At 34.6% G+C, this 24,708-nt stretch overlaps 2 protein-coding genes across 2 annotated transcripts; both read right to left on the bottom strand.

Annotated features, from left to right (window-relative positions):
• Positions 1-2,958: 2,958 nt before the first annotated feature.
• LOC140047618 (putative nuclease HARBI1) lies at positions 2,959-4,041 on the bottom strand. Its single transcript, XM_072092655.1, has one exon. It carries the CDS (start codon positions 4,039-4,041, stop codon positions 2,959-2,961), a length of 1,083 nt encoding a protein of 360 aa, XP_071948756.1.
• A 9,805-nt stretch (positions 4,042-13,846) lies between these two features.
• LOC140047616 (uncharacterized) lies at positions 13,847-23,713 on the bottom strand. The gene is made up of 5 exons (XM_072092654.1): positions 23,651-23,713; positions 14,771-14,905; positions 14,480-14,624; positions 14,116-14,134; positions 13,847-13,892 (listed from the first exon to the last, which is right to left on the bottom strand). Exons 1-5 carry the CDS (start codon positions 23,711-23,713, stop codon positions 13,847-13,849), a joined length of 408 nt encoding a protein of 135 aa, XP_071948755.1.
• Between the last annotated feature and the right edge of the window lie 995 nt (positions 23,714-24,708).

The raw sequence follows: 24,708 nt of genomic DNA, 5'->3' as shown, positions 1-24,708 counted from the left end.
CTTCAACCCAGCCGGCCTAGGACATGTTTTCGCTGATATCTTAATCTAGGCTTTACACTAAAGACAAACATTAAATTAAATTGTTTTTATATTAAAATTTATATTTTGAAATATCAGACAACGCGACGATGTTTGTTGTACTCTTTTAAAGTCTGATATTTCAAAATAACAAGTGTTAAAATAACAAGAATTATCAACGTGTACGTATTTTTTAACAAACTATGATGACGTAATTTATTAACTATTTGATTGGTCAGTCAGTTTTACCGATCGTAACGTTGAAGTTGAACTCGGTTCAACTTTTAAAAAAATTGAAGATATTAACAATTTTTAATGTTGATTTGTACCCCCTTTTCCTGTAAAATCGTTGATGAAATCGTATGTAAATGGAGGCATAATATATATAAAACAGACAAATTTCTTGTTTCTGCCTCAAAATAAAATATTTATTATACGAGTACTTTCGACCATAGGTCATCATCAGGTACTGATAGAATATTAGTAAAAGACAAATACATATAGAAAAAGGGTGCACTAGAAAACAAAGGAGTCTATTATGGGCGCAACAATGAACAAGCAAATAACAAATTGACAAAAGCATTGACAAACAAAAGGTATTACATAATAATAACTCATGCCCCTGAATTAAGATAAAATAATTGCATAATGAAATTAAATTTCTTATCAGTTTTATTTTGTGAGGTAACAATGCACATGCCTTATGTGCACAATCTAACACACAAAAAAACAACACAATCCTTTGTAGTATACTCTAGATTAGAAATACTAATATTCTTTTAAACCAATTAAACTTTTCAGGCACAATAAATTAATGTCAATAAAAAAGAAAAAGTATTTTTGACGGTGTAAAGCCTGGTTTCCAGTCGACGTGAGAAATTAGAATTTCTTACAATTGCGTCGTTTTTACTTTGGAAATTGAAAATCGACAGGAAACCGGTTGAAAAAAGCTAAATATCAAAACGACGTAACGCAAGTAGAAATCGTCGTAGTACAAGTGTTTGACAGGAAACCGGTGACTGAAGCTTCCGTCTGTTACGTCGATAATCGACGGTTCGACAGGAAACCGGTGAATTTCTGGATAAACATGCCTTACGATTCGATTTTATACCCTTCCGCTTACGCTTACGAAAGTTGACTTGAAGTCAACTTTCGTAAGCGTAAGCGCAATGATCGTAAGAACCAGCCAATCAGTGACGAGGATTATGTGACGTTGGCAAGAAGGTCAAAGCTTGGAAAGGTGATAGAAAGTAGAAAATACCGTATATATTAAGAATTGTTGACAATAAATGATACGTAAATAAACACGAACCATTTTTTTTTTCAATTCGTGATAGAATGTAATAATTTAGGTGGATGAAATATGAAATAGATGTAAGAACTATACAAAATTGTCTTGCTTATTACTTATTATAATTATATAAACATAGTAAAAATACGATATAATGGGTAAAAATAATACACACAGACGGACTAAATTAAAAACGTTATGGCAATAACATTTCATAAAATGTTAGAGAACAGTGTCATCATCAGGATCATCAGGATAACAATACGTTCACCTGGCATAGTTTGCGTTCAAAAGCAGGTGGGGAAAAGTTACGTAATGATTTTGTTTTAATTGTATGATGAAGGTAGGTTGGGTAATAAATTAATAATATATATTTATTAAATTCACCGTAGTGTTTGCTTGAATCTAAACACAACTTATAGGCATATGATAATTCATTTGATAATGAAAATAAATAATTATTAGCCTACATCATTTGAATTAGGCCTATCTATTTATAAAAAAGGAAATAAAAACCGGGTAAAAAAGTCCATTAGATGAACTGTATATGTAAATAACATCGTGGGCAAATCATAATTCAACGTTCAAAAAAAGATCATCATCATCACATCAGGAATAAAAAAAATAATTTCTGCGTCCCTTTTTGAGGACTTCATTTCACAAGATGCCTTCATCTACAGAAGTCCATGTGTTTGACGCTATTCAAGCTTATCTTTGTCTATATGACAAAAATACCAAAGAATACAAAAATGGAAAACGGGAAAAAAAAAATGCGTGGGAAGCTGTTTCTAAAGATGTTAACGGCACTCTTCTACTGCGACCTACTAGGCTAGGCCCTTATTATTAGTATTATTATTATTATAATCATAATTTTTAGTTATTATAATAATCGTTATTGTTATTATTGTAATAATAATTATAATTATTATTATTTTGTAGACATCTAAAGAAGGTTAGGGCTAGTGTCCGTAGTGGTGCAGGCAGGGATGACATCCTCCCAATTGGCCATGAGTGGGAACACATGAGATGGTTGATTAAACATATAAATCATAGGAAGACACTAGAGTCCGAAGAAATGTCAATTTCATTAACCGAGTAAGAAGCTTCATCTGAATGCATACGGCTTTTTTCCGAAACTCAACAAGTGTTGGAGCTGGACTTTGACGACTCAGGTAAATAATTGTATTTATCAACCACCACACACTAAATTTTTTATTTATCACACTATTTGAAAGGAGGATAAACAAATAAAAGTAATTTTACATCTCAATAACTCATTAACAACATTTAATAACATCTTCAAGTAGCAATCAAATATAAATATTTGTTAACGTTCTGCAACATCAGCAATATATTTAAAAATTAAAATCAATTTAGGAAAGATAGGAAAGAAATAACTATTTTATTTGGAATGTTTGGAAATGTAAACCATAGTACAAGGACAAGAAAACAAAAAATAATTATGAATGCAAGTTATAGCAAGCATAAACTACAACATTGTTATTTTTTTTCTTCAATAAACAAGATTCGTCAATATTCAAAATTACACAGAACATATTTGAATATAGATTTAAAAAAATGTCATATAGATTATTTACAAAACAGGAAGATTATTTTTAACAAATACATATAATTTACTAACAACACTTTTAAGATGCCAAAGGACCGCAATTGTGTGCCACATCATACTGCCAAGGAACAGCACCTTCCTGGCTGTTAAAGTAGTCTCGAAACCTATCTCTTGTTTCTTTGGTAGTAGCCGTATAATTGTTTGACCCCACCCTTCTTATATTTTGAAGGCCAGTTTCATCATCTTGCACAACACTGCGCCATTCCCCTTCTTTAAATTCTCCATTGCTCCAGCTGTCAACAAACCCGCTGGGTATGTAGTGTGCATTATCAGTTTGCATTAGGTAATTGTGTAGGCAGATTACAGCTTTTGTAATCTGGTCAACAGTTTCAATATTTGCTCTTATAGGACGCCTAAATATGCGCCACCTTGCAGCCATTACACCAAAGGTGTTTTCGATGGTTCGGCGTCCTCTCGATGTCCTATAATTTGCCACTTCCTCTTCATCAGTCAAATTGTTGCCACCATATGGTTTTATTAACCAAGTTCTAAGAGGAAATATATCATCCCCTAATAAAACATAAGGCAATTGTTGACCACCCACAACCGATGGTGGTGGCAGCTTTAGCTTTCCAAAATCAGCTCTTTTGAAAAATGATGAAGCACCAAAAATAGCGGCATCATTATCCCGCCCATATGAGCCAATGCTTGTCCATACAAATGAGTAACTGGCATCACAAATTGCCATTAATACTGTACTATGAAAGCCTTTATAGTTATAGTACATCGAGCCGCCAAATTTGGGACACTTGATAGCAATGTGCTTACCGTCTACTGCACCAATCGCATAAGGAACATTCCAATCATTGTCAAATTTTTCTGCAATTGCCATCCATTCATTCTCACTTGATGGTAGCATTAGGTATTTCTTATTTAAAGCTGTCCAAATTGAATCACAAACTTCCCGGATTATGCTAGAAACTGTTGCACGACCAACCCGAAAGTTAAATGTTTGTGATGCCATCAAGTCACCCGTAGCCAGATAACGCAAAGTTATCACAAGCTTTTCTTCTGCTGAAATTGCAGTACGACCTCTGTCTTGTCTTATCTTTAGATAGGGCTCAACCGCAGACAGAAGATAACTAAATCTTTCCGGCGTCATCCTTAAATACCTGAAGACAATAAACAAAATTATAAATAACAAAAAATGACATTTTACATATTACTACAAAATAGTTTGTACCAACACTACATACTTTTAAGGCTTAAAAATAAAAAAAAACATTATTTATTGTAATTTTAGGAGAAGGTACTGAGTTGCAAAATGAAACAGAAGAAGCCGACTTATTGGGTAATGTCTCGGACGACTTGGAAGGGGCTTTTGCAGGATATGAAGGAAGTCTGGAAGAAGGTTCAGCAGATGCTGCCCAAATAAAAGCTGATGTTACAAGAGGTAAATATTCAATCATGATAGTTAACAATTTAATACAAAGTGTTATTATGCTAGAATGGGTGGGCAGGTGCACCACTATTCCTAGGCCATCACCTATTCCAGAAATTCATGTATATCTGAAACTACACTTTAATTTGTTTTTCTTTTTAGTAGTCAAGAGGACAGTCGAAAGACCGAACCGTAAGTATTTAAATCATTACTATATATCAATATTGGTAATTTACTATTGTACTAAAAAGTTGTGTGTTGATAATGATAAGCAGTACTATGGCGTTTCCAGACATAATGTTATGCCAAGCTGCAAAATTACCGAAGCTTTTTTGTTTTAATTTTCAGCAGTGGTTAAAAAAGCTTGGTCAAAGACGCCAAAAGGAAAATGTTCCAAAACAGAAAAGCATGTAGGTATTCTCACATAGCATATTAAAATAATCATGAATTTGCAAAAGCATACCTATTTTTTGTTGTTGAATAAACAGTGCTAGAAGAGTGTGGAAAATTTGAAATTTGTTTTTAGATAGAAATGTCAAAATCTTTCATTAATTTCAATTGTTCAGGTTGAGAGTGGGGTAACAGACAATGACCTTATAGATCTGATTAAGGGAAGCGGAGAAGAAGACGAAGCCGATACATTCGGCACGATGGTAGCAAAGAAAATGCGAAGAGTAAACGAGGAAGACAAGGAAGATATGGAACTAAAAATTATGCAATTGTTCCGTGACTATTTTAAAAAGTAATAACAGAATTGATTTGCCAAATGTCAAAGTTAATTCATGATTAGTAAATGTATTATTTGTGATTATGTATTCAATCTTCTATGGCAATAAATGCACTTTGTTTGGGATATTTTATTTAGACTACAATTGTTCATTGTGTACTGTATGCACTATTTAATCAATTTAGATTTTAATTTTTCAACAAAATAACAACAGTAGGAGTAATACATACTTCCTATCCGTTTAGTACTTCTCTAGGCTACCACTGTAGATGGGTGTACAGTAGTAGTAGTGTAGACCATGTGTGGATTGGCTTCTAGTTGTAGTAACCTACCTACTTTACTAGCCTAGAATAAAGATCTGTCTAGGAGTGTCTTGATCATAGCATATAGGCCTAAATACTGTAAGCCTATATAGGCCTATCCTAACCTAGGCCTATTTTACTCACCATCGTCTTTATATAGACGCCAGCTCGGCGGCTGAAATGAACTGTGACCTTCATCTTTAGCCAGGTCCATGTATGATGTACTCTACTAACTAGGCCTAGCTAAATCTCCATGGCTAAATATAATAACTAGGCCTAGCCTAGACCAATCCATGGCCTTAAAAAAATCCATATATCCTAGGCCTAGGCAAACATTATAATTATGAATGCAAATTACAATTAAACATCTAGGCCTAGGCCTAAAAAGATATTAATAATACCGTAATTAAATGTTATTAATATATATAGGCCTACCTAAAAAACCATTCTCTGTCGTTTTTTATCAGTGTCTTAAATAATGTATGGTACTGCCCGAACTCTATTCTTTCTTTTAGCACTTTCCTCTCCCAGAACTTGTGGATTCTTGGTGCTTTGTTCAACTCCTTTCTCCTCTTAATTCTTCTCGTTAATATTCTTAAATAAAGTATCTTTTTGGCCAACTCACGTCCTCTCCTACGAATAACCATATTGAAATCTCACTGCACACTGTTTATGTTTTGGAAAATGGCCTCCTCTCTTTTCGCGAGGAATGTATGAGCCATGTGTTGTGTCGCAAGGAAAAAATTCAACTCGACGTAAGGGCAAGAAGGACAGACTTGCGATAAATTCAACTTTCGTAACGACGGAATCAGCACAACGCGATTATGATAATTTTGTGTCGACGTTAGTTTTTTGGTCTACTGATCGGAACGCAAGCGTAATCGTAAGAAAACGACGCAATCGTAAGCGGAAGCAAGTCTTACGTCGACTGGAAACCAGGCTTTAGGGCCGAGTTGGATAGAATTCGTCAGTACACATACTATCACAAATCACAAATCTGATAATGTAATAACAGTAATGCACACAATTGTGACAAATACTGTATCATAAATGTATAGTGGCATTCATCCTCTGAGTTGAGGAAATTCTGATATGGCATGTACTGTACTCACAGCAGCCACAGTGAATGGTGTACAGTACCAAGTCAATCAACAAATAGTGTACCAATTTCTTTATCATAACATGTACCTATAAATTAGCTGGGGTAGCACTAACATTTCATTTTGTTTAGCCATTTGGCGAAAGTCAAAATATTTTTTTTAGTCAAATCAGTTTATCTATAGCCAAAATGGCTAAAGTCAAATTTTTTTATTTAGCCAAATGAATCGGTTTATAGCCAACATTTAAAATTTTAGAAATATAGTGGTAAAAACATTTTAGTCAATTTATCTATGTCAACAGTCTATATACACTGTTCCCTGAACATTTTTGTAAGGCACTGAGATAAAGAACCATGCCTATATCACTGTATGATTAAAAAAAATATTTTTTTTTGTATTTTTTTTACATGATCAAAACAATTGTTCAAATTGTTTTTAATCATACAGCATTTATACAGTTATCAATTTAATAAGAAACATTTTACAGTTTTCTGAAATCCCCTGAACGCTATGTTACTTTTGTTTTTTTACGCTTGGCTGGTCATGTTTGCGTGTGGCGTACCAGGCGAAAATCGTGTCCTAGAATCACTCGGAATCACCGCCGCGCAGCCGGTTAATGTTTTTAAATTAGGTATGCTCAAGAGGTGCGAAAGTGCAGAACCGCTGGCCTAGGCCTACAAAATTATGTACAACAACGCAACGGTATATCGTATGCTAAAAATATTGAGGGAAATTCCTAGCAAACGAACACTCGTATCGTTGTTAAACGTAAGATAATATAGGCCAAAGCACAGAGTACACGTGTCTTTCCATCCCTCAAGGCTGCGCCGAAGCGTTTCTGTCAGGGCGAGAAATTTATCCGATTATTATTAATTTTACACAACAAGACAGAAGCCAGCGGCCGGCCCCGCTCAGAGATGCACGTGTGTGTTCAGCTAAATCCCTGTTAGACTCTACCATTTCCCGCATGTTGTTTTGTTTACACTGACGCACGAGGGAAGTTTATTAAGGCTAAAATATGAAACTACATTAAATTGGAAGACTCTAAAATGCATAACGCATACATTTTTGATTTCGATAAGATTAAGACGTCATTCATCGAAGATACTATAATGTTTCTTTTTAATCTGAAAAGTACACCCCTATCGAAAAATAGACAATCCCGGTAATTAGCCGACCGTCGGCTACGTAGTCGATCGTTTGTGCAGCGCACAACACGTGATAGTTTGGGTAGACTTCATCATCCATGTGTCGTGTAACGTCTGTCTCTCTGTGCAGTCTACCTCTGCTATCCCCATCTTTTTGAAATAACAAAGAGACGCCTGGTACAACGAAACAAGTTGACGAAAAATGGAGCTTGAAGTAAACAACGTGATAACGAACAAAATAAATGCTTGGAGATCGACAAATGGACCTTTTAGTTGGACTTTATGCTTTCGCCAAAATGATTATTTAATTATCTATTTTATCATATGTCATCGCCAAAATGGCTAAAGTAGCCGTTTTATTTTTCGCCAATCTAGAAACGTTTTCGCCCATGGCGACTTGGCGATCGGCCAGTGCGAGCCTAGATTAGATAGGTCCACTGTCATACTCTTTCATGTGCATTGCAAGTTCTCAAATTGTTAAAGTAAATTTCAGTATTAAATAGAAAAGTTCAGTAGTTTTTTACGCATCACGTCAAACTTTACAGTGCATTGTAGTTGTTTGATGCATCATGAACACAAAAGACCACCACACTATGTTTTTTTTTAAATGAAAGACCACAACGCTGTGTTTGAATGCTTGTTGTGAGATCAGGGAAACCCAATGGAAGGCCTGTTTGTTATGTGGTTATACAAGTATAGAAACGACGTCAACTAAGTTCTGATTGGTTGGTTAAAAAGCTTACATATAATATATTTTTTCTCCATTCATATACAAAGTAAAACCCGATTCGACCAACGAGATGGATGGCTTGGTGTATTGATAAGGGTATAGCCCCAGAGGCAGGGGTTGCAGGGTCGACTCTCTGCTTTTGTTCTACTTTTTTTGTGGCTTTTAAAAAAAATGTTAACCCTGATCTCCTCAATGAGTCGAGCATGAACGTTAAAACATCCTCATCCATGTGTTTACGTGATTTCGATCCAAGTCGGCCCTAAACCGTCTCGGCCAAAGTCAAGTCGGCCCCAAGTCAAGTCGGCCCCAAGTCAAGTCGGCCCCAAGTCAACTCGGCCCCAAGTCAACTCGGCCTCAAGTCAACTCGGCCTCACGTCAACTCGGCCAAAAAATAATCGGTCAACTCAGCCCCGTTAAAATATGGAACGCAAAAAGTGCAAATGAAGGGGATTGATAAATAATATTTCTTCACAATTTTTTAACTATAAATAATTCTGACTTTTAATGAATATTAATATTTAGACAATATAATATATTTAGCAAAAAAATAGGAATGATTTCACCAACTTTTCTTTATTTACGTTTAATAAAATTTCAAATTGCACAATTGAAAACAATTCGTAGCTGCGCCTCCCTGCGCCTTTGGCAGCTTTTTCGATATCTACAACTGCTGCGTGTTTTCACTGACCGGGGATTCCCCTTTTTTTAAAAAGCAAATCATGGACAAAAACGATATGTACGATCATTTTTTCTATGGCCAAATGGTGGAACGTAGGCCTCCGTGTTCGATTTACTAAAATGCGGTACCTGCACGTGTTTTTGTAACACGCGGGTACTTATATTCATATCGGCAATGAGTTCATTTTTTTATATATTATTTAATTATATTATTTTTTTTATTTCTTTATTTTTTTTAAAGCGTGGATAGGCTAGTAAGAATCATAATAATATTACCGTAAGCACTTTTTGCGTTCCATACTTTATTGTGGCCGAGTTGACCAATTAGTTTTTGGCCGAGTTGACTTGAGGCCGACTTGACGTGGGGCCGACTTGACGTGGGGCCGACTTGACGTGGGGCCGACTTGACGTGGGGCCGACTTGACGTGGGGCCGACTTGACGTGGGGCCGACTTGACTTTGGCCGAGACGGTTTAGGGCCGACTTGACCTGCTTCGTCTGAGGACCAATCCAATCCAATGCAGTTGACGTCTGTTATCTCTTAACTAACAACAAGTTGTGGAGACTTCCTCCATGCCTACTACTCTACTAGGCCTACTATAGTACTATCAAGTAGTAGGCCTAGCTAGGGTTAAAAGCCTAGGCTAGTAGTAGTAGGCCTTTGTTAGCGAGAGCATGGCTAGAGGTAGTAGGCCTAGGCCTAGCCTACCTAGCCTAGCAATATAGCCTAGCTAGGCCTAGGCTAGAGTAGAGAGTAGTATTAGGCTAGGCCTAGCCTAGGATACGAATATAAGATCCAAAAAATTAAAAGAAGAAAGATCTGCCATTAAAATAATGCAGTATAAAGAATTCCGTATATGATATGGTATGCCAAATATGAAACAAAAACTTACTTCTTGTGTGTTGACATTCTTAGGATAACATGTTGCGAGAGTACAATGGTTTGTTGGAGTGAATAAACTTTATTTTTTATAGAGGGCGCAATCACCATTTGTGTACGTAACACATTATAGCTGTGTAAAATCGAACATTGGTGAAATGGATATTATTCCTATAATATACAATGAATTTTTAACAATAGCTAAGCACGTACATTTTGATATAATGATCTCCTCGATGTTAAAATCTACACCTTCAAAAAACACTATCCTTAAAAATAAACAAATAAGTTTTTCATTCATTAGTATTTATTAAAAGTATATAAACATTAAATAGCAGCATAAACACTGAATTGAGTTTTAATTTACAAAATTTTTATTAAAAGTGAAAAAAACATTTCAAATCATTTCAACAAACAGACATCATAAAATGTATTCATAAAAAATATAATTTAGTACTGTACAAAAAAATTGAACACTAATGTATAAACAATTCATCAAACATTAATTTAGATTAAAAGCATTGTTTGTTTCAAATATGTCGAAAAATTGTTACTATAGTATTTCAGTTCAATAACATTTTTTTCAATAATGGTATCATTTCTCATCACAATAAAAACTTAGTCGGCTGCTCTGTTCTCCCACCAATTTTTATTTAAGAAATCTTTATTACTGTCGTGGTATATTCAACAATCTGTATTTATTTGGGTTTGCTTCAACTCATATATATGAGCGTGTGAGGCTCTCCTCAATATAGTGATACGGAAATCACAGAATAAAAGATCCAAACTGTGTTTTTGGTTGCCACATAAATAACTTTATTCACTTTCTACGTTCTCTGTAAAATATGTGTATGCATACATATTGGCTTATCTATAAACATAAGGAAAACACTGAGAGTACAAATTACAGTAATATAAGATATCAGTACATTTACGCATCAAAATTACATAGCATGGTACGATAATTATCAATGATGTCATTAATACCACTTTGGTAACCACAATCTAAATAATCATAAATTATTAATGTGAATGTTATAATCAATGTAATGAAAACTATCATTAAGTCAATCAACTATGGATAAAATATAACATATTCAATACAGCTAACAGAGTGATATCAAACAGTACACCCTAGTCTGGGTTCCAGACGGAGTTTTGACTTAATATTACTAATTAGTAAACAAATAAATATTTTGGCACATATGGCGTTTCATACGTATACTACTTGAGCTTCAGACAAAAATCGAAATAAAAAAAATAAATAAAAAAGACAATAAATACAGACTTGTGGCAAGTCTAAGTACACCCCAGTACTGTAGTAATACAACATCAAGGTAGAGTTTTTATACAGTTAAGTATTATAATTAAAAATCTACTTTAAATGTGAGCAACCATATGAATATTATATATAAAAAAAAAGAATAACAAAATGTTTTCTCTCTGCTACACAATCATTATAAAGGGAGTGACTCATGGAATGTAAATTAGGTCTACATTCCAACGCCACCAAACGACACAACAAATGACAAACTTTCGATACCTGACATTAATTTACATGTTATTGTTGAAATTCAATTCAATTCAATTCATTTATTTTCCAGAAGACATATAATACAATTAAAAATAAAAACAAAAGAAAACTGACACCAGTCGGATTGTAGAAAAGTGACGAAGTCACTATGTGAGTACTCTCCTTCTGGTGCAGACAAAAACAACAAGTTAACAGCAAATGAAATTAAATAAGGAAAGGAAAAACTTAGAGGAACCAAAGGCATAAATCAGTCACTTCAATACAGACTATGAAAAGCAAATTGTAGGGCCTTCTATTGTTATGTAACTAAATACTAGTAATAAGCAATAATAATAGTACTGATTTATATGTACTGTACATGGTATGATACCTAGACAAAATAGCAAGCATATCTGTTTGTCCAATTTAGGACTTGAAATCAATGTACTACCAGGGAGTAAAAACTCTCTGGTTTCCTTATGGTCTCTTTCTTCTGCATAACGTAGAATAAATCATTTATTTTAAAATATTAAACCCGTATTAAACATTTTATATTAACTGCATTTCTGCTAAATTTGGACTCTCAGTACCCAAAATGCAATGTACTCAAACAGTCAATTCAAACGTTATCAAAGTGTCAAAGGCTGTCAATCAAATAACTGTTTTTGCAGCTAAAAGTTGTTTTTAACCGTTATTTTAAGGCTGCCATTTAACCGGTTATTGGGGGGTAATTGGGGTTAGTTTATTCACACCATTAATAATCTAACAGAAACAGGACCTTAGGGTTTGTTTCTGCTGCATAGCGCTGAATAAACCGATAATTTCAAAACTGTAATTTTATATTTTGCTCCAAAATTAACATTTAAATCAGTGGGTGGTCGTTAGAATTACCCAAAATGCAATTGGTCCTGGTGGTTAATTCTAACGTTACTGCAGTGTAAAAAAAAAAAATTGCTCAGCGATAACCGGTTAAAACACCGAATTGACTGGGTGTTTTTAACCGGTTATTTTGCGATGCCTTTTAACCTGTTTCCATAAAATTGTCCTGTTTCTGCTCCCAAGAAATTGGAGTTAATTTATCACACCGTTTTTAACCGATTGTTTTTGTGCAGCAGAAACAGGACCTTAGATGCTTTCAAATTAAACCCTCTAGAGCTTTTAGCCATACATCATTATGACAAGCTTCACAATCCTGTCAGTATTTTACACATATATGATACTGACCTCTTGTAATTTTTGTATAGTATTTTTTTTTGTTCTTTTTATAGCGTTTTATATTACAAAGAAATAAAAGCTATACTACTACTGTACTTATTCTACTTATTTACAATTTTGGAATGTTTTTTTTTCATGTCACGACACCATTCATTCATTTTATTATTTTTGTTCTTACAATCAACTGTGTTGACTTTTTCACAAACTTTTAATTTCACATCTATCTTTGCATTCTTGCAAGTTCTTTCTTTGCATTTAAAATTTATAATATGACATGATGTATTTATACATACAGACCATTGAATGTCATTCTATTGTTCTTAGACTGTTTAGACTGTTGCCTGTCTGCCTGGCGTTGTGTTTTCCGACTGCTGAGCATGAGTCATTTTTTTATGCATATACCTGATTAATGGAACACCACTACCAAGCACAAAAGTAGCACCTAAGCCAATTATTCCTTGTGCTTTAGGAAAGCAAATCAGCAAGATTACAGTGATTACAAGTAGACAACAAAAAAATCCAGTAACTATCCACCAGTGTTCTGAAATCAAAGTAGAACAAAAATATTTTTGATTGAGCTTTTAAAGATCTTTCATTTAGATTTGTTACTATTAAAAGGGGTTCTCTGAAGGATTTTTCTGGGCTGGGTAGAAAAAAGAAAGGAAAGGTGAGGGAAGTCAAAGAAGGGAGAAGGAAAAGGAAATTATGTATTATTACTTGTACAAGTACCAAGTATTATATAAGCTGTGACAGCATAGATTGCAACTGTCTCGCTGATTTTAAAAAGGAAATTCCCAGACGCTATCAGCGAAAACATGTAAATACTATTGCCTAGTCGTAGTCAAACAGTTACTAATTGGTTGCAGTGTATCTAAAATCAGGCCTATTTTTCTTTCCAGCATAGCCTGACATTTTCAAATAAAAGTATAATTGTAATTTCTGGCAGCACCTCTATTAAAAAAATTCTCTGGAGACAATTTTCAGGGACCTATAAGCTCCATTTTTCAAAGTTTTCTTACATATTTTTTTTAAGGAAAGGTATTACACCAGGCGATAAATTAGTAACTGAAAATTATTATCTTTGAGCCCCCTGACCCAAGGCCTCAGTTACACGACTTACTAAAATTAGCTTAAAATAATTTATAGTTAAATTTAAAGAAAATATATTTCTTACAAACTACATCCAGTCTTTAAGCACAACTTACAGACACTGAGCTAACAAAAATAAGAAAAGTTAAATACCTTTTATAAACCTCCAACAAGACTTCATATATTTCAGACTAGAAATGAAAAGGTACACATATTTAAAACGTTAATAAATCATACTTGTACTAATCATGACTTATTGCTAACACTTTTAATTTAAAACATTTTCAGAAATAAATCAGTAACAAAGACTAGTGGTACAACTCATTCTTTTGTTGCCAATTTACACATTTAACAACAATTGGTGTTGCTGAGTTACTGTGGGTGTGGTTACATTACCATTACATTACTACTTACCATGGATTTTCTGGATTTTCTGAAAAAAATAAATAAATTAAATTGCAAGTAAATAAAGTTTGGCATGGTACAACAGTACTGAACCAATTATGTGTACATGTAAATTTAGTGTGACATTTGAGTGCCATTTTCAATCACTGACAATACATGGCCCATTTTCAAATTTGTTCCATTCTAAACATCCACTTGAGTGGTTATCAAACTTAGAGGTCACTTGCATTAGATGAAAACTTTGTTCAAAAAGCAATGTTAAGAGAGAAAGAACATGTCTGATGTTTGTTTAATCACTTCCATTTTCATTTATTACATCAATTGTAGACTTTATTTGTTACATAAATTGTACCATACCATTTTAAATACATACCAATCACTTTTATTGAATGAGTTTTGTTGTCCTCTTGTGACCATTCTATTGTTGCATTTAAAAGATTTTCCGATTTACTTTGCAATTCAAATCTCATGTGTGGTCTTTGACCCCACGGGCCCCATATGTAGTCAGCAGGGATAGTCTAGAACAATAGAAACCATATCAAAGGGCTTGATCATTATACTCTTTATTTTTTTAATTTATATTATTTAAAAAAAGTTATACTGATATAACTTGTGTAATAGTAATTTATATTCTTATTTTTTAATTTGCACTATTATATTTTACTTTCACATTATCCTGAAAATCCCATTTCCCGTCTTCTACTTTAACAGTAATTTTCATGTCTTTATTAATTACAAGTATATCTACTGATGGTTGCATACACTGCTCGTTATATTGTTCATGTTCTTCAATCACCTCCTGAAATACACAATACAGTCTCAATTTTAGAATGGTTGTTTAAGTATAGAATTCCAAAAAATTTGGATTTACTACCATTGATATCAAATTGAAGGCCAATTTTCTCTTTTTACTTTTATTTAATTCTATGTCTTTAGGGCACATGGTCAAGGTTTACCAATAGTAAATAAAATCTTTCATATCAGATAATTCGTATCCTCCTGACACAGAGGCCATTGTTGTGAATCGGCTGAGAGTGCAATGGTACTACTATTATTACACAAGGCGTACTAGCTTACCTTTTAGGCGGGACTGGTCTCTTGCCCCCTGGTAACCGAGATGTAGGATTATACACAGAAGAGTACAAAGTAGTCTACTTCAATGTGTGGCTGCTGGTAGTGATAAACACACAGGCCAGCCTAGGTAGGACTAAACGTACCTTAATTCCGTTGGTGTGTATGTATGGCAATTTTTTTTTTTTTTAATTTATTCGACTTCTCACTAACTCAGTTAGTGAAGGATCTGGACCAACAGGTCAGTCTAATTACCGAAAACAACCGAAAACAAACCGTTAAAAAAATAAAAAAAATCTAAATACCGAAAACAAATTTTGTATAATATTTTTTTTAATGTCGCCCCCTATTGATGGGTGTTTCTAAAGCTAAGACCATACAGAGGCGCAAAAGTCATGGAAGACCCTAAGAAATGGTAGTGTGCAAGTGTGCACAAAATACAACTCAAAATCGTACTAATTCAATGAAATACACCGTAGACTACATTTACTTACAAAATCTATAAACACATTTCGTTTTTAGTCTTTTCAAAAACAAAGCATGATTTTACCTAACTTTGCGTTTTCGTCCCCGATTTTCGTCACTTAAGTGAATACTGAAGCGATTAAGGATAAAAACGTTATTTACTCGCCTACGGTAATTTTACTGAATAGATTTTATTGTGAATCCTTTATAGTGAGCTTGTTTTAAGTATACTTTATAGTCCCTAGTATCTTTGTATAATTATCTTTGAAAATTAAATTGATCATGATTAATCATAGTCAATTTACTTTCTATACTATGGATTAACATATTCACAATTATTGTAAGGAGTAATGGCTAATGCGCTGGTTTCTGGATCAAAAATCAAAAGACTAAAATTTAAATATTTTTATAGATTCTGTAAGTAAATGCGATGTTATCATTGATTGATTGCACGATTTTTAGTTGTATTTTGTGCACACTACCATCGTAGGGTCTTCCTTGGCATTTGCGCGCGCGGTTTTGTCTCTGTTATGGTCTTAGATTTAGAAACACCCACTAATAGAGGGCGACATTTAAAAAATATTATACAAATTTGTTTTCGGTATTTAGATTATTTTATTTATGGTTGTTTTCGGTAATTAGACTGACCGGTGTTTGTGTGGACTAGTACACCGGGGTAATCCCCTACTTGTCTCGAAAGATGTACTATGTGTACACTGGACCTACGGTTTATAGTCCTTATCCGAGAAGACTCGTTCTACCACCAGAACCATGGAGCGAGTGAGCCTTGTCCTTGAACCCTTGCCGATGTTATGGCTACGTAATTACGGTTCCACTGTCTTAACCGCTCGGCCACTCACTCACTCTGAGCAATCCCGGTGAGCAATCCCTTAGTACTAGCTAGGCTAGTAGGGTTGAGCTTGACCCCTTATGGCTCGTACCTCGTAATAGTAGGAACGAGGCTTAAAGGGGGGTTCCCGGTTTAAAATGAATAGTAAAAAATGTAAAATATATTTGTTTGTCTCTTGAACGGTAAAAGTTTCAATTTATATAAGCGCCCAGTGAAGCAGAACGAAGGCTGTGAAATCAGGCCAGATTACAAGTGCAGCTACGGCAAAATCACACTGTGGTTACAAAATAGGAAATTCGTGAAATGGTCCATCTTCCGACGGCTCGTTATCATTAACCATATCAATTACTTTTGTAAAATTATACTTATCTGATGTAATTTTAGTCGGTCTTCCCATTTATAAAGTCAATTTTTTATGAAAATTCATCAAAACAGTGAAAAATTAGATATGTTTGCACTTTACGTTTGCCGATTTTCGCACCGACTTAGGGAAAAATCAAAATCAATGAAGCGTAACGTATACTGTACATTCCTGCTGAGGATCGAGCGAGACGACGACGATACACGTGCTCTCTCTGCTGCCCATGCCTGGCATCATCACGTGATAAGCAGATACAACAATACCAAACTGGTCGGGTCGAGTCTATAATCACAACATGAACGATGTACAGTATTTGATTGAAGGTCGACTCGACCTACCGGAATGGTATAGATAAAGGCTGGTTTCCTGTCGACGTAAGAACATCACTTTTGTTGCGACTACGTCGATTTGTCGTAAGAAATGCGGATTTTACAGGAAACCGATTACGATCGAAAATTTATAAAATCGACGCAACGTAAGAAAAATGGTAACGACAAACGATTTTACAGGAAACCGATGACCTAACAATTGTTGCGTTACGACGTTTTCTTCCGATTTTACAGGAAACCGGGATTTTTTATCTTACGCTTGAATGAACGCCCTTGCGTCACGTTTCTTACGTCTCTTACGAAAGTTGACTTGAAGTCAACTTTCGCAAGAGACGTAAGCGCAATCGTAACAAGCAACCAATGAGCGACAAGAGTTATGACGTAATGTGTATGTCCTTATAGTGAAATAAAGCCGGACAATAACATTTGTATGTATTTACTACTATAATTTTAGCCTAATCATGTTCTAATCAGGGAGTTTTAGGGTTGAGGGATGGGAAAGCGGATAGGTGCAAAGAGGAACAATTTTTAAATATATTCTTTATGCACTCAGTAACGAAATATTTTTTTCATGTTTTATAGGCCTATAAATAATATACCTCTAAATACAGTAAAACATTTGCGATTTAATACTTTGTCACTGTCATAATCGATTGAAATATAGTCACGATACACCACTACGACGTTTATATTTTTGGTAATTATTAATTAATACAAACGTTGAGAAGGAACTGTCAGTATAGTTTATTTGTATATAATAATGTGTTTATATATCTAACAGTAGAGCCTATCCACAATCTCAGTAATAAGTTTATTTGTATATATTTTTATATTACATCTAACAGTACGAACATTCACAGTAAGAAATGTTCGATTCAAATGAGGACCAAAAATAGGTAATTATGTATTTACAGTATTGTTCAAGTTTATTCTCAAAGGGCCCATATATTTACCTACCGTATGTGTTAAACCAAGGGCTCATAAATTTACCTACTTTTTTTAAACCAAACTCTGGCAGACTGTATGAGATTGGGATGTTCCATTCATCGCAAATCAATACATTTGTATAATCGTATATTAAATCAAAATAGTATTTTTTAAAGAAAATCGGCCTGTCTTCAACATTATGATGCTGTACTCTAGCTGTTCAACCGGTTTTCAGCTATTAAAAACAATTATCGTAGGAGGAGATTGGAAAATGCGAAGCCTCCTCGCATTTTTGTAGCGGGTATTTTTCAAGATGGACATCCATTATTAGACAGTGTATACCACGATCGGAAAACACCCCTATTTGGGGCAAATCATTGAACCTAAATTCGTTTTAATCGTCAATAACTAATTATCTAACTTAATTTAATTAGTAAACAGGGTTACATCAGGTGGTTAAAATCAGTACCGAAAGTACGAACCAACTTTATATACCATCGAGTAAAAATTCTAGAAGTAAAGCGCGATTTACCGAATTTTGCCCTTACGTAAATTTATATATAGATTATAGGCCTGTAAATAATGGGTATCTTACTGCGGTAGTAGGCCTACTATCTCATGCTCGATTAGATATGCTTATAGGCCAATAGGCCAATGCCTAGTTTAGGGCCTAGGTAGGTCTAATAATAATAGGAATCTCGAAATGATTTGCCTTTTTTTAATTTTGAAAACTATTTAAGGCTAGGCCTAGAGGGCCAGGATAATTAATTCATATTTTGATTCATACAAATAATACATAGGCCTTCTAGCCTAGGCTAGTTTGATTATTTGGTCAAATCAATTCCTATTAGTACGGTACCGTACAGTATTAATTAAGTATTTTACTAATACTGGCCTAGCTTATCTACTGAAAATAACATGTTGGTGTGCTGCACTGACAGGTAGGCTACAATAACAACATTCAACATTTTGCGCGAAAAATGATAAAACCCGCTCTAAAAAGAAACACCAATCAGAGATGTTGTTTCAAATACGTCATAAATCCGACCGACGTAAGAAAAAAATGTTCAACTTTCGTAACAACACTAAAATCGACGTAAGCATACGACGTGTGTTTCACAGCCAAAATTTCAACTTTCGGGAGCAGCATAACTACAGATGTTTCTCTGCGGCCCGACACGATCTTGACTAACGTCAACGACGTCAATTTTTTCTCAACTTTCGTAAGAGACGTAAGAAACGTATGAAACGCAAGAATCGTTGCAAAATTCGACTTCTTACGTCGACAGGAAACCAGCCTTAATATAGCTCGAATGAGAGAGTTGGAATATTTGTGTAGTGCAGCCTGTAGTAAAAGGCCTGGTAGTATCAATTCGCATAGGGTCTACTACACTAGCTAGCTCAATTTTTAACTGGGCCGGATCGGCTAGGTCTCCTTCCTACTACCTGGTCTACTTGCTTGATGCATGAGTATCCGCTTTTTGGAGAGTAAACTAAGCCTATTTTATTTTAGGCCTACTTAGTTAGACGATCGGGACACCATACGTGTGGACGGCGATCGGACCTTGTTTTGCTTCAATATTTACAGCCGATTTTGTAGAACGTTTTAGGTTTAGATTGTTTAGGAGTTTGGTTGATAGGATGGGTTTGTTATTTATGGGCCAAACGTCTAGTAGTAGGCTAGCTCTAGGCCCATGGGCCCCATTGTTTTAACGTAGCCATCGTGGCATGGAATCTCTAGTCAGAATGGCTCTCGCCCATTAGGCTAGGCCTAGAGTAGTATTGTACGTGAAGCCGATAATACGATCTGTACTATAGAGGTATAAAAATAGTATAATTTATGACTCCGTAATCTGTACTAAATTTTGTATTTCATTAAATGTCAAATAAATATATGCTACTACTGTTATTATTACACTTTAGGCCTAGCTTAGAAAATCTAAAAAAAATGTATTTCACAATTATCGGGTGGTCGTCGTTTGACAGGGGAGAGAGATGTAAATTAAGGCTGGTTTCCTGTCGACGTAAGAACATCACTTTTGTTGCGACTACGTCGATTTGTCGTAAGAAATGCGGATTTTACAGGAAACCGATTACGATCGAAAATTTATAAAATCGACGCAACGTAAGAAAAATGGTAACGACAAACGATTTTACAGGAAACCGATGACCTAACAATTGTTGCGTTACGACGTTTTCTTCCGATTTTACAGGAAACCGGGATTTTTTATCTTACGCTTGAATGAACGCCCTTGCGTCACGTTTCTTACGTCTCTTACGAAAGTTGACTTGAAGTCAACTTTCGCAAGAGACGTAAGCGCAATCGTAACAAGCAACCAATGAGCGACAAGAGTTATGACGTAATGTGTATGTCCTTATAGTGAAATAAAGCCGGACAATAACATTTGTATGTATTTACTACTATAATTTTAGCCTAATCATGTTCTAATCAGGGAGTTTTAGGGTTGAGGGATGGGAAAGCGGATAGGTGCAAAGAGGAACAATTTTTAAATATATTCTTTATGCACTCAGTAACGAAATATTTTTTTCATGTTTTATAGGCCTATAAATAATATACCTCTAAATACAGTAAAACATTTGCGATTTAATACTTTGTTAAAACTGTCACTGTCATAATCGATTGAAATATAGTCACGATACACCACTACGACGTTTATATTTTTGGTAATTATTAATTAATACAAACGTTGAGAAGGAACTGTCAGTATAGTTTATTTGTATATAATAATGTGTTTATATATCTAACAGTAAAGCCTATCCACAATCTCAGTAATAAGTTTATTTGTATATATTTTTATATTACATCTAACAGTACGAACATTCACAGTAAGAAATGTTCGATTCAAATGAGAACCAAAAATAGGTAATTATGTATTTACAGTATTGTTCAAGTTTATTCTCAAAGGGCCCATATATTTACCTACCGTATGTGTTAAACCAAGGGCTCATAAATTTACCTACTTGTGTTAAACCAAACTCTGGCAGACTGAGAGATTGGGATGTTCCATTCATCGCAAATCAATACATTTGTATAATCGTAAATTAAATCAAAATAGTATTTTTTAAAGAAAATCGGCCTGTCTTCAACATTATGATGCTGTACTCTAGCTGTTCAACCGGTTTTCAGCTATTAAAAACAATTATCGTAGGAGGAGATAGGAAAATGCGAAGCCTCCTCGCATTTTTGTGGCGGGTATTTTTCAAGATGGACATCCATTATTAGACAGTGTATACCACGATCGGAAAACACCCCTATTTGGGGCAAATCGTTGAACCTAAATTCGTTTTAATCGTCAATAACTAATTATCTAACTTAATTTAATTAGTAAACAGGGTTACATCAGGTGGTTAAAATCAGTACCGAAAGTACGAACCAACTTTATATACCATCGAGTAAAAATTCTAGAAGTAAAGCGCGATTTACCGAATTTTGCCCTTACGTAAATTTATATATAGATTATAGGCCTGTAAATAATGGGTATCTTACTGCGGTAGTAGGCCTACTATCTCATGCTCGATTAGATATGCTTATAGGCCAATAGGCCAATGCCTAGTTTAGGGCCTAGGTAGGTCTAATAATAATAGGAATCTCGAAATGATTTGCCTTTTTTTTATTTTGAAAACTATTTAAGGCTAGGTCTAGAGGGCCAGGATAATTAATTCATATTTTGATTCATACAAATAATACATAGGCCTACTAGCCTAGGCTAGTTTGATTATTTGGTCAAATCAATTCCTATTAGTACGGTACCGTACAGTATTAATTAAGTATTTTACTAATACTAGGGCCTAGCTTATCTACTGAAAATAACATGTTGGTGTGCTGCACTGACAGGTAGGCTACAATAACAACATTCAACATTTTGCGCGAAAAATGATAAAACCCGCTCTAAAAAGAAACACCAATCAGAGATGTTGTTTCAAATACGTCATAAATCCGACCGACGTAAGAAAAAAATTTTCAACTTTCGTAACAACACTAAAATCGACGTAAGCATACGACGTGTGTTTCACAGCCAAAATTTCAACTTTCGGGAGCAGCATAACTACAGATGTTTCTCTGCGGCCCGACACGATCTTGACTAACGTCAACGACGTCAATTTTTTCTCAACTTTCGTAAGAGACGTAAGAAACGTATGAAACGCAAGAATCGTTGCAAAATTCGACTTCTTACGTCGACAGGAAACCAGCCTTTAGTTGACAAACACAACGTACATGACGTCGCGAGTTTGGAATACGTAATTTTGTGAATATCTCATGAATATTAATGAGCTTCCCCAAGCTGCTGAAAAACAGACTTTCCATGAATTTACCCTAAAATGTATATGAAATTTAATTTTTTTAATTTCTCGTTATTACTTCTTCATTCTGACATGTCTATATTGTTATAATATTTTTTATTTAATAAATAAACGATATTTAAAAGCAATTTTAAACCCAGAATCCCCCTTTAAACTATAGGCCTAGCCTATTCAATCACAGTGAATACCTGTTGTTCCTCCAATATACCGTAGAACTGGCTTATATACCGCTCAGTCTAGGCCGGGAAGCTTACACAAACCCTGCTGGCTATAGGCTAGTGTATCTAACACCAGGGAACGTGCGTAGGGCTGGTACTAATACAGCATAGTCTCGATTTACGTCCGTTCCGTCTAATGTCATTCATTCAAAGAGGCCGCTACGGCACCGGTCAGTAACGCACGTGACCTCGGGTCAGCCTTGGGGTGACCCATTATTATAGAAGGAGGTTTTCACATCATTTTCAATAAATGCCCCTCCCCCTTCAAATAAACGCCCTGGGGCCTTTATTTCCTCGATTAACGCCCCACCACATGCATATACACAATATTGTATTACTTGTAGTAGAATCCATTGATTGACATGATCTGCAATTTACCAAGCATTTTGATACAATTTCTTCTGTATTTTATCATTTCTTGAAATTAATTATGTTGTATTTTTTCATATCTAGGGGGTATTTATTTGATTATACATGTTACCATTACACTAAAATAAAAAGCATCTCCTCCGAATAAACGCGTCCCTCAAATAAACGCCCCCTCCCAACTCCCCACTAAATCCTACTGAACAACAAACGCCTAGGGAGGTTTTGGAAAATTACAAATATGATAACGAAAACGGATACTTCACACATTTTTTAAACTTTTGAGCTGATCCCATTTCATATTAGTAAAGCGTATTTGTGTTGACGAATATCACCAGTCATATTCGTAACTACAAAATGAGTATAGTTTTTGATCTATTTTGCATTTGAATCAGGAATGATTCATGATTATAATATAATTATAGATTTATTGAAAGTAATTTACTAAAAGTAATTTACTAAAATGCGTTTTGCTCAAATTGACCGCAGTCATATACAGGACGACGCCCTCAATATTTCGTTACCATGCAAAAAAGATTTTTACTGGCTTACAAAAACAAATAGCTGTGTATGACGTATCCGTTTTCGTTATCGTAGCGTTGCAAAACCTCTCTAATATCAAATTAGTAATTACCTTTTTCACTTCCTGTTTACAAAGTCGTATTATAAGTTGAAACAAATAATCCCCTTCTGACATTTTCGTTCTCTTTTGAAAAGTCAATAACGTTAAACACTTCTTCTCTTCAAAGCCCAAAAGACAATTAGAACAGAAATGATTTAAAGATACACAACATTGACCATTGTCTACAGTAAAGTTTATGTCTTTTTTATCGCTTTCTAATGCTATTTGTCTCCATTTATCTTGAAAGCATTCTTTAAAAAGTAATGTAAATTTCCAAAACTCTTCATTTACAACACTGTGTCGAAAAGACAGTAAACAGGGCTTGTGGAAGACGGTGCCTTCTGGTCCACATTTAACAATAGGTGATATTATTGATTCATGAGGATGAAGTACAGGCATGTCTATTTCCTCCAAAATATTTTCTAGTGATATGTTAACTGCCTTTCCTTCTTCTATTGCTCCAGGTGGTATTACCAACTTTATGTCTTCATCCTTGAGGTGAAGAGTTCCACCTTCAGAGCTCACATTTAATACCATACGTTGATCTGCAGTAATCAAAAAGTCATAATTTATATTGTTTCAATCCCTACAATTCTTTTTCAAAATATCTTTATAGGAACTTATGGGCCTCCGTAGTGAATACTGTATACTAGATTTTGTTAAAATCATGGTTACTGCTTACTAATACTCTTGAAGTTGACCATTTATTTAAATTTGTTTTGCACTGTTTTGTATTTTATTTTTTATTTTCAAATAAAATAAAATATAACTTTTGTCTCTCATATATTACCTACCTTCAGGTAGCTTCTTGTAATGTGAAACGTTTGTCTTGTGAGTTTGATACTTGGTCACTTTATCATGTAGAAACCAGATAATTCCAACAAGAAGTAGCCAAATACCTATGGCAATTCTTGTTGGTAATACACAGATTGAGATTGCAAAGACTGCAACTAAAAAGCTACAGAAGATCCACCAGTGCTCTGAAAGAGAAATTGTTTCTACTTTTTATAGATTTCAAAGATTATACCTTGATGAGACATTTGTGGCTGTGTCTGTCTGTCCCTCCATAT

This window comes from Antedon mediterranea, chromosome 4 (assembly GCF_964355755.1).
Source record: "Antedon mediterranea chromosome 4, ecAntMedi1.1, whole genome shotgun sequence".
Classification (NCBI taxonomy): domain Eukaryota; kingdom Metazoa; phylum Echinodermata; class Crinoidea; order Comatulida; family Antedonidae; genus Antedon; species Antedon mediterranea.
The sequence above is the reverse complement of the archived record's forward strand: the minus strand, read 5'-3'. Positions and strand labels throughout refer to the sequence as shown.

What these genes read in the sequence shown, in the direction of transcription:
- LOC140047618 (XM_072092655.1), bottom strand. Translation starts at nt 4,041, where the DNA reads ATGACGCCGGAAAGATTTAGTTATCTTCTGTCTGCGGTTGAGCCCTAT.
- LOC140047616 (XM_072092654.1), bottom strand. Translation starts at nt 23,713, where the DNA reads ATGTCAGAAGGGGATTATTTGTTTCAACTTATAATACGACTTTGTAAA. An exon ending in GTAAACAGGAAGTGAAAAAG is followed by an intron (nt 14,906 to 23,650) that starts GTAATTACTAAT and finishes TGTGTATTTCAG; the next exon opens with GAGGTGATTGAAGAACATGA. An exon ending in ATTTTCAGGATAATGTGAAA is followed by an intron (nt 14,625 to 14,770) that starts GTAAAATATAAT and finishes CTATTGTTCTAG; the next exon opens with ACTATCCCTGCTGACTACAT.